An 11,802-nucleotide genomic window follows, 5' to 3' on the forward strand; every position below is an offset into this window, starting at 1 on the left:
GGAAAGTGATCACATCCTCATAGATCATCATGAACACGCCATGAATAATCCAGAAGCAGAGAGGGATCGCAAATAGTGATATCGATAGAAGAATAAGACCCGTTTCCAGGATGAAGATACGTATTAGATCCATCATTAAAAATGCGTAATCCTTCTTGAGAGACAAAGTCCTCAATGATCTTACCTTTGGCATTATGAGTCTTGCTACCCCATAATGGATTGTGAGCATTGAAGTCGCCCATAAGTATAAATGGTGAGGGTAATTGATCAGTGAGGTTTTTGAGTTTTGCTTTATCTATAATTGAATTGGGCGGAATATATATCGAACTTAAAGTAATTGTTTTGTCTAATGATAAACGAATTGCAACTGCTTGCAGATCCGTGGTGAGTTGGACTGTGCTATGAATGACGTTGTCCTTCACAAAAATGGATGATCCGCCTGAAGCACGTTCATCTACTTTAGAAAATGTGCTAAACATGTTGTATCCTTTTAAAGATACATTGTCACTTTCTTTCAGATGAGTTTCTTGAAGACAAAATGCAATAGGTAAAAATGACTGAACTAGAAGTGTCAACTCGAGAAGATTTATTTTAAGACCTCGGCAATTCCATTGGATGATATTTGTCATTATTTAATAATAGAAGGGCGAATGCTGTCGAGTTTGCCAGCATTCTTATTTCGCTCACCCTGAGATTGTGATCTTTCGGGTGGCGGAACACTTTCGATTTCCATTTCAGTTTCGTCGGCAAGTGATGAAAATCTGTTGTGCGTGGAGAGTCGTCGATCTCCAGGACCACACGCAGCTGGTTTTACTCCGCCTCGACCCCTACCCCGCGACCTCGAATCAGAAGACTTCTGAGAGGATGTATTTACTGGCTTCTTTTGGACATCCTTCTTTTCTGGAGAACGAAGAGGAGATGGGGCTCTAGTAGACTTTGTACTGGACGAAGAAGTTAACTTCTTAGATGAAGGAAGACTTTTGGAGGTGGAAGAATCATCTATGTCAGTGGGAATATCCCAGACAGATTCACCGCTCCAATTGTGTATTTCTACTGTTTCTTTTTTATTTGATTTCTTTTTCTCATTTTTTTTTTGGTGATGATATTGAGCTCTGTAGGGAAGATTGAGTTGACTGAGTACTAGTTTTGGAAGATTTTGGTTTTCTTGGAATTAATATTTTATCGGTAGGTTCTGTTTCAACAGGCAGCATTGTAAAATTGTCCGCATCAATTGGCCAAGTCATGCGAGTTTGTGTATTCTCGTGACTGAATGAGCGGACAACCTTGCTGGCGTACGATGGTCTGTTTGAAACAAGGAGATCATTCGAAACAGAAGCTATCTGTTTAGCTTCTGGGTAACTGATGTTTCTTTCTGTTTTAATTTTAATAATATTTTTTTCTTTAAGGTAAGCAGGGCAGTCCCTAGACGATGAAAAATGGGATTCACCACAGTTTACGCATTTAGAAGATTCAGAGTTACAGTTTATTCCCTCGTGTCCTTCGTCAGAACACTTGAAGCATCTCTGCTTACCACGACATTGTTTGCTTCCATGCCCAAACTTTTGACAAGTAAAGCATCGAATTGGGTTAGGGATAAACATGTCAACTCTGATTCCGAAGCAACCTAAAGTAATAGATGGAGGAGGAGTTGGAGTTCTAAAGGTCAAAAGATATGTATTTAATTTGATTATATTGCCATTCTTTTTAATTTGAAATCTAATAACATCAGTTACACCTTGGCTTGAAAGTTCCTCGCCGATTTCTTCCACGGTAAGGTCACCAAGGTATTGACTTCTGTCTCGAATGATCCCCTTACAGCTGTTCAAACTGTTATGAGGAGAGGCAGAAACAGGAAAGTTTGTTATTGTAGTCATTGTAAGTAAATTTGTTGATTGACTTTTGTTGGAACATTCAACCAACAAATTACCAGATCTCATTTTGGAAGCTTTTTTTACAGTACCAGCAACGCTTTGAATTTGTTTGTGAATTACAAAGGGCGATATTTTTGAAATTGGTTTTTCATCTGTTCCTTTTATTACAATAAATCTGGGCCAACTGTCATCTTCCCGACAGGGCTTTGAATCATCACATTTTCTTTTCTTATGTATTAAAGCTGATTTAGAGGGTTTGTTTTGTTGTGCCATATGAAAGGAGAAAGATTCACCATTCTTGTCATCCACCCACCTCGGAGTGCCTACAAGGGCGATGCTGTGTTTCCGTGGCGAACCGGGATCAAGTGCTAATGCTGAAAACGAGCTCCAAATATAATGTAGCTGGTCCTCAAAATCAGCACCTAAGATCCACTGCGGAAAGCACCAGATGTTTCAAGAATAGTATACTCAAGCAGAGCGTATCCATCAAGCGAAAAAGAAAGCGTACCACTTGATTGACCCATGAGCCATCGCCTTCTTCAGTTATCCGAAATATAAATAGCTTAATTTAAAATACATGTGTATATTATGAAAATTGTTACAAGAAAGCTTATTGTTGAGGATTAACTGAAGGGCTCGACATGACCAGCCGATTGATCGAACCGGGTCCATCCGACCTCCCGTTTAGATGATATCGAAGCCAAAGCAGCTTATTGAACTATAGTCTCGTCCGTCCGGGTATTTTCTGACCGTAAGTAACTGGCTATAGCCCTCATCCACAAGGATCTCGTCAACCACCGACACGGGTAGCAACCCACGGCAAACGGGTTGGAGAGCCTATTTTATTTTAAACATCGGGCATCTCACGATGTTCGGATCACTTTAGTCTGGTCTCTACCCTTCGACCTGTCCAGCATGGGTAACCCTACCAGGAGACGAAGCTCCAGCTTGCATAGCTCTTGGGGTCACTGAGACACGCAAGCCCCCCGACCACGGCAAGGATGAGCTCAAATACACCAAAAGAATGATAAACAGCAGTCAAATTCTTGACTTAGTACATACATTAGGATAGTGTTCTCTGATATGTGTAAATAGGTGAGTTGGTTGCTCAGCAAGTCGGACAAACCTTGCAAACTGTACTAGAAATTTCACAAAGTTCAACATTCTTTCTTTTGTGAAAAATTATTTACAAAACTAATCGTGCATTCATATATGCATTCTTTACATCGTCTCGCTTCAGATTCTATAATTTGTATATATCAAAGCTACAGGTTGACTTTATAACATAAAAAAATCACAGTGCTAAAAGATGAAATATATGGGTCAAGTGAAATACCTATCTAATGAATCACAAAAACAGAGGTGTGTTCGAATAGCTATTTTTTTCCACTAAAAGTACTTGACGACAGTCTTTCAATTTGGATGATGAAAATGCATATCTACGTGTGCCCTTCCACGAAATATTTAATTAGAATTTTTATATATATATTTTTATAAATGTTAAGGAATTTTTTTTCGAAAATTCCACCTGTCAACCAATCAGACAATAGTTTTAAGTTGAATCAATGCAGACAAGATCATTAACTGATGCTCATTTGCTAGTTTATACATTGGTCTTTTATAGAAAACAAATGGCATATAGGATCGTAATGGTGCAATGTGGATAAATTTATCGGTTTCCAAGAGCAAAATTGGCAGCGCGTCATCCCTTCAATGGCTTCCATTTATACGAATGTGAAAATGAGCTGGCGTAATGGGGAGATAATTTTGAAGAAGTAGAATCCTGACTGTAAAAACTTGCAAATGTCCTCCATGGGAACTTCACAAACCAAAAATGATATTTTAGCTCCGTGAACACAATAAAAAAATAAAACAAATCCTCTTTTAATCCAGCATCACTATACTGAATTAAAGAAAATTATTCAGATTTTTCAACTTTCTATACAGATGAATCAAAAGATGGTGACAGAGTTGCAATTGCTGCTGTCTTCAGGGACAGAGCTGCACCATCTGATGCATCCATCTTTACACTTAATGCAATCGGCTGTAACAGTTTTGTGAAGAATTTGATCATTTTTATCAATATTTGAATTACTGTGCGAGATTCACAAGTACGCATCCACTTCCAGTCAAAATGGGGACGTTAAATCGGATTCTTCGGGTTGAGAGAATTTCGTGCTCTTTGTATGTTCATATTCCTTCTAACAATTCTCTTAGGGGTCAATAGATGGCATGTGGCAAAGACCAATTTCCGGCCCTTTCCAATCTGCTATTCCCTGGGCAGTCAAAATTTCTTCGACCTTCTTCAAGGACGCCTCTGATGCAAGACATACAAATTAGTCAACTGTATTTTTATCTCTCGTCCTGAATATACATATAATAAAAAGATGTGGTCCGAGTGTCAATGAGACAACTTTCAACAAGAGACCAAATGACTCAGAAATTAACATTTATTGGTCACTGTATGGCCGTTAACTGTGATCGATGCCCATACCGCATAGTTTGTTAATAAAATCTCTCAACACTGAATTAATGTCCCCATTCTGACTGGACGTTGATGCATACTTGTGCATCTCGCACAGCAATACGGACGCACCACTTTGGCGGGACGTAGACCAATGGAGACTAATTTGGCAATCCCCAGGCACTCTTGGGGTCCTGAAATGTAATGTTTAGGTACTTATTGTTTGGTGTTTTGTTTTTATTAGGGGTTCTCTTTTGAAATGGTTTAAAATGTTGACTGTGTTACATTGTACCCCAAATTTTGAGAGTTCGACCTATTATGTCTGTTTGCTGTGGTAGAAAATTGTTGTTAATATAATGGAATTCTATGCGATTCTCATACAAATGAGAGGCTTAGCTAGCTATACAACCAGGTTTAATCTACCGCTTTCTACATAAGGAAATGCTTGTACCAAATCAAGAATATTATGACAGTTGTTATCAACTCGTTTGGTGTATTTGAGATTTAGATTTTTTAAATTTGTTAAAGGACTGTCCGTTCTCAATTTAACTTATATTTCATCTGTAATTAGCTACCAAATGTTCGTCCTCTATCTCACTATGCATGCTGCTGACTATATAGAAATACACAGGATATCAATATTTCCAGTTACGTATGTCGTTAATAATTTATTTTCTTCACTTACCCATATCATCACGATATTTTATGTTGCGATTTTCACCATTTAGCGGTTGAATTATGAAAAAAACACTTATAGGCGAGTGACTTATTTCAAAAAGACGCTTAGTTATCGACTTTAATGCACCCACCTAACACACGGCTGTATTATATACAGATGGGTGCGGTCCTAACCTTGACAAAGGTTAACTTAGAGTTAACTTGTTGACTGCTTTCTAAGTTAACTTGAGAATTTTTAAGCAGTCAAGCAAGTTAACTTCGTCGTTGGTGGACCAGACCTACGGTCTGCTTTTTTAGGACTGCTGCAGACCTATCGACAAGTCTGCTCCAGACCAGACCTGTGGACAAGTCTGCTTTTGACCAGTCCTGAGGACAGGTCTGCCCCAGACCAGACCTGTGGACAAGTCTGCTTTTGACCAGTCCTGAGGACAGGTCTGCCTCAGACCAGACCTGTGGACAGGTCTGCTCCTGAACAGACCTGAGGACAGGTCTGCTTCTGACCAGACCTGTGGACAAGTCTGCTATTGACCAGACCTGAGGACAGGTCTGCTTATGACAGATTATCGTTATAAGAGTTTTCATATCAGCCTTGAGCTTTCCGCATGATTAAAATATGTAAACAACATTTCGCATTGTTTTTCCACAGATATTATTTATTATTTACTCGCTAGACTCTACTAGATATTATACAAATGCTCTCTTTTATTTGATATACTTGTATTCTTATATAAATAAAAAAATGGCTATACGATCACCATGATCACACAGAGTTTGTTTTATTAGAAGGCGGATAGAAAGGTTATCCAACGCATTGGAACAATATTCTTATATCACGGGATATCGGCAACATTGTCTACGTTACTTCGTTCCCCGTTGTTTACCTGTCCCTTCCTAAATTTTACTTTATGCATGAATTTATACTTGCATGGATATTTCATTGATATTCAACTTGTTTGCATTGGATTTACTATTCTATTTCCCGCAAAATATTCTAACAGAAATTGTACAGTGTCCGTAAGCATACGGTGTGGTAAAACTATCAACAATCTCGTCAAATTTGTCAGATTTATCGAGAGATTTGTCATTGCCGATATTTATATGGGACATCCTAAAATTATACTCAATGCGCACTCTAATGAAATAGTTGCCACTTGACGTTTAACTATAAACAAAATCAATCAACCGACATAATAGATTCCAAGAAGAGAACCTCGTATACTTTTTTTTATTAAATCATTGTAAATAGTAAAAATGAATTCAGACATGTCAGTGTTGGTACTTTGATGATGTGGCATAATAGTTTTGTTTTACACGTACACCATCATGAACTCCTATATATGATCTGACTGTTATAATGAATAAATAGATGAAATTCTGACATTCTCAATTTAATCAGAATATTTTTTGCATTAATAGTTTTCCAATATTATTGATTACGTGTACATTTACGGTCCTACTAAAATGTGAACAGGAGCGCCAGGAGAAGACATGAAGGCGCTCGGTACAATGGTATGCGGGTATATAGATTTGTAAATAAAAGTGCACATACGATCAGTTTTGGTCAACTAGTTTTGTTTTCCAAGTCAGCATGAGGTATTAAAACTACTGAAATTTTGTTACGTATCAATATTTTGAATAAAAGGAGGACACGCTGGTATCCTAAATTTATGCGAACAAAAATTTGTTGTTATTAAATTGCAATATTGCTGTCCATTGTCATGATTATATTATACATTGATTCCTGACATAAAAAATATGGCTGATTAATACTATGGGCGTACGTCATGGTGTATATAGATTTACAAATTAAATACACATATGGTCAGTTTTGGTAATGCGGTCAAATAATTTTGTTGTACAAGTCAGCTGGAGGTATCAAAACTACTGAAATTTTGTTACATATCAATATTTTGAATAAAATGAGGACATGCTGGTATCCTAAATTTATGCAAACAAAAATTTGTTGTTATTATATTGCAATATTGCTGTCCATTGTCATGATTGTATTATACATTGAATCCTGACATAAAAAATAAGGCTGATTTACTATGCGGATATATAGATTTACAATTTAAAGAGCACATATGGTCAGTTTTGGTGGATGCGGTCAAATAATTTTGTTGTGCAAGTCAGCTGGAGGTATCAAAGCTACTGAAATTTTGTTACATATCAATATTTTGAATAAAATGAGGACATGCTGGTATCTTAAATTTATGCGAACCAAAATTTGTTGTTATTATATTGCAATTTTGCTGTCCATTGTCATTATTGTATTATACATTGAATCCTGACATAAAAAATAGGGCTGATTTACAATGCGGGTATATAGATTTACAAATTAAAGAGCACATATGGTCAGTTTTGGTAATGGGGTCAAATAATTTTGTTGTACAAGTCAGCTGGAGGTATCAAATCTACTGAAATTTTGTTACGTATCAATATTTTGAATAAAATGAGGACATGCTGGTATCCTAAATTGATGTGAACAAAAATTTGTTGTTATTATATTGCAATATTGCTGTCCATTGTCATGATTGTATTATACATTGATTCTGGCATAAAAAATATGGCTGATTAACTATGCGAGTATATAGATTTACAAATTAAAGTGCACATATGGTCAGTTTTGGTGGATGCGGTCAAATAATTTTGTTGTACAAGTCAACTGGAGGTATCAGATCTACTGAAATTTTGTTACGTATCAATATTTTGAATAAAATGAGGACATGCTGGTATCCTAAATTGATGTGAACAAAAATTTGTTGTTATTATATTGCAATATTGCTGTCCATTGTCATGATTGTATTATACATTGAATCCTGACATAAAAAATATGGCTGATTTACTATGCGGGTATATAGATTTACAAATTAAAGTGCATATATGGTCAGTTTTGGTAATGCGGTCAAATAATTTTGTTGTACAAGTCAGCTGGAGGTATCAAAACTACTGAAATTTTGTTACGTATCAATATTTTGAATAAAATGAGGACATGCTGGTATCTTGAATTTATGCGAACCAAAATTTTTTGTTATTATATTGCAATTTTGCTGTCCATTGTCATGATTGTATTATACATTGAATCCTGACATAAAAAATATGGCTGATTTACTATGCGGGTATATAGATTTACAAATTAAAGTGCATATATGGTCAGTTTTGGTAATGGGGTCAAATAGTTTTGTTGTACAAGTCAGCTGGAGGTATCAAAACTACTGAAATTTTGTTACGTATCAATATTTTGAATAAAATGAGGACATGCTGGTATCTTAAATTTATGCGAACCAAAATTTTTTGTTATTATATTGCAATTTTGCTGTCCATTGTCATGATTGTATTATACATTGAATCCTGACATAAAAAATATGGCTGATTTACTATGCGGGTATATAGATTTACAAATTAAAGTGCATATATGGTCAGTTTTGGTAATGCGGTCAAATAATTTTGTTGTACAAGTCAGCTGGAGGTATCAAAACTACTGAAATTTTGTTACGTATCAATATTTTGAATAAAATGAGGACATGCTGGTATCTTAAATTTATGCGAACCAAAATTTTTTGTTATTATATTGCAATTTTGCTGTCCATTGTCATGATTGTATTATACATTGAATCCTGACATAAAAAATATGGCTGATTTACTATGCGGGTATATAGATTTACAAATTAAAGTGCATATATGGTCAGTTTTGGTAATGCGTTCAAATAATTTTGTTGTACAAGTCAGCTGGAGGTATCAAAACTACTGAAATTTTGTTACGTATCAATATTTTGAATAAAATGAGGACATGCTGGTATCTTAAATTTATGCGAACCAAAATTTTTTGTTATTATATTGCAATTTTTGCTCTTCATTGTCATGATTGTATTATACATTGAATCCTGACATAAAAAATATGGCTGATTTACTCTGCCGGTATATAGATTTACAAATTAAAGTGCATATATGGTCAGTTTTGGTAATGCAGTCAAATAATTTTGTTGTACAAGTCAGCTGGAGGTATCAAAACTACTGAAATTTTGTTACGTATCAATATTTTGAATAAAATGAGGACATGCTGGTATCTTAAATTTATGCAAAACAAAATGTTTTGTTATTATATTGCAATTTTGCTGTCCATTGTCATGATTGTATTATACATTGAATCCTGACATAAAAAATATGGCTGATTTACTATGCGGGTATATAGATTTACAAATTAAAGTGCATATATGGTCAGTTTTGGTAATGCGTTCAAATAATTTTGTTGTACAAGTCAGCTGGAGGTATCAAAACTACTGAAATTTTGTTCGTATCAATATTTTGAATAAAATGAGGACATGCTGGTATCTTAAATTTATGCGAACCAAAATTTTTTGTTATTATATTGCAATTTTGCTGTCCATTGTCATGATTGTATTATACATTGAATCCTGACATAAAAAATATGGCTGATTTACTATGCGGGTATATAGATTTACAAATTAAAGTGCATATATGGTCAGTTTTGGTAATGCGGTCAAATAGTTTTGTTGTACAAGTCAGCTGGAGGTATCAAAACTACTGAAATTTTGTTACGTATCAATATTTTGAATAAAATGAGGACATGCTGGTATCTTAAATTTATGCGAACCAAAATTTTTTGTTATTATATTGCAATTTTGCTGTCCATTGTCATGATTGTATTATACATTGAATCCTGACATAAAAAATATGGCTGATTTACTATGCGGGTATATAGATTTACAAATTAAAGTGCATATATGGTCAGTTTTGGTAATGCGGTCAAATAAATTTGTTGTACAAGTCAGCTGGAGGTATCAAAACTACTGAAATTTTGTTACGTATCAATATTTTGAATAAAATGAGGACATGCTGGTATCTTAAATTTATGCGAACCAAAATTTTTTGTTATTATATTGCAATTTTGCTGTCCATTGTCATGATTGTATTATACATTGAATCCTGACATAAAAAATATGGCTGATTTACTATGCGGGTATATAGATTTACAAATTAAAGTGCATATATGGTCAGTTTTGGTAATGCGTTCAAATAATTTTGTTGTACAAGTCAGCTGGAGGTATCAAAACTACTGAAATTTTGTTACGTATCAATATTTTGAATAAAATGAGGACATGCTGGTATCTTAAATTTATGCGAACCAAAATTTTTTGTTATTATATTGCAATTTTGCTGTTCATTGTCATGATTGTATTATACATTGAATCCTGACATAAAAAATATTGCTGATTTACTATGCGGGTATATAGATTTACAAATTAAAGTGCATATATGGTCAGTTTTGGTAATGCGTTCAAATAATTTTGTTGTACAAGTCAGCTGGAGGTATCAAAACTACTGAAATTTTGTTACGTATCAATATTTTGAATAAAATGAGGACATGCTGGTATCTTAAATTTATGCAAACCAAAATGTTTTGTTATTATATTGCAATTTTGCTGTCCATTGTCATGATTGTATTATACATTGAATCCTGACATAAAAAATATGGCTGATTTACTATGCGGGTATATAGATTTACAAATTAAAGTGCATATATGGTCAGTTTTGGTGGATGCGGTCAAATAATTTTGTTATACAAGTCAACTGGAGGCATCAAAACTACTGAAATTTTGTAACCTATCAGTATTTTGAGTAAAAAGAAGACATGCTTGCACCCTTAATTTAGGCGAACAAAAATTTGTAGTCATTATTTAAATGAATTAAACTATTGCTGATTGTGGCTGCATAGTTCAAGGATGTATAACTAACAAGGACGTATACACCTAACATCAAATATACTTCTTTTCAAAAATATACATAATATGATTGAATTTGATCTCGGAATATATATATATATTCAGTGCCTGTTATCATTGTAACCGAGATCGTTTTTATAATAGATAGATTGTCAGATCACAGATAAATTTGTGTTACGTTCTGTGCGTACTTATTTTCAAAAAATTGTATTTAATCCTGTTCATAAAACGGAAGTATTAATTTTCAAATTACTTTATTTTCGATGTTTATACTACGAAACAAAGATATTAAAAATATTTTTTGTTAAATCAACGAAGAGCGGTCCTGGTTACAAGTAAACTTAGTGTTGAGCAGACCAGTCAAAAGTTAACTTGGGAACAGGTCTGGTTTTGATCGGATTTGTCCAAGCAGAAGTTAACTTTGTGGCAGGACCGGTTTACAAGTTAACTTATGTTAACTTTATGACAGGACTGGTTCCGAAGTTAACTTATGTTAACTTTATGACAGGACTGGTTCGAAGTTAACTTATATCAATAGCGGACCTGTTTCCAAGTTAACTTTTTGGCAGACAAAAAAACAGTCCTAGGACCAAGTCCGCTTTTCAAGTTAACTAGATTTTGGTCCTAGGACTGGTCAGAGCAGTCCTATATTCGGTCAGAGGTTAACTTTGACCAGTCCAAATGACTGGTTATCAAGTTAACTTGCTGTACAGGTTAGGAGTGCACCCATCTGTACCATTCGAAAGCTGTTAATCTGTACTTTCTGTTTTGCCCTGTCGTAAAAAAATAGTACGGTGCAATTTTTGTTAAATCAAGGTCAAAGGTCATGAAAAAAAATTCCAATTTTTTCGATTATTAAATAAAACGCCATTTTCTAATTCTTGTACCATAAAATTTTCCAGAAGATCATATGAACTTTATGGAACATGATACATAATTTCCAAATCAAACAAAAAATAAGAGATTCGATGCGCAAAATTTCCCGAAAATTGAAATTTATCACAAATCCAAAAAAAAATGAAAATTATTCAAAAAGCAAAATATA

At 34.5% G+C, this 11,802-nt stretch overlaps 1 protein-coding gene across 1 annotated transcript; it reads right to left on the minus strand.

Annotated features, from left to right (window-relative positions):
• Window positions 1–628: 628 nt before the first annotated feature.
• On the minus strand, window positions 629–1,874 carry LOC139483105 (uncharacterized). The gene is made up of 2 exons (XM_071267139.1): window positions 1,532–1,874; window positions 629–1,164 (listed from the first exon to the last, which is right to left on the minus strand). Exons 1-2 carry the CDS (start codon window positions 1,872–1,874, stop codon window positions 629–631), a joined length of 879 nt encoding a protein of 292 aa, XP_071123240.1.
• Between the last annotated feature and the right edge of the window lie 9,928 nt (window positions 1,875–11,802).

The sequence above is a fragment of the Mytilus edulis genome, chromosome 7 (genome assembly GCF_963676685.1).
Source record: "Mytilus edulis chromosome 7, xbMytEdul2.2, whole genome shotgun sequence".
Classification (NCBI taxonomy): Eukaryota; Metazoa; Mollusca; class Bivalvia; order Mytilida; family Mytilidae; genus Mytilus; species Mytilus edulis.

Coding starts and splice junctions, on each gene's coding strand:
- LOC139483105 (XM_071267139.1), bottom strand. CDS start 1,874: ATGACTACAATAACAAACTTTCCTGTTTCTGCCTCTCCTCATAACAGT. Junction 1,165..1,531: donor TGGAAGCAAACAATGTCGTG/GTAAGCAGAGAT, acceptor ATTAATTCCAAG/AAAACCAAAATCTTCCAAAA.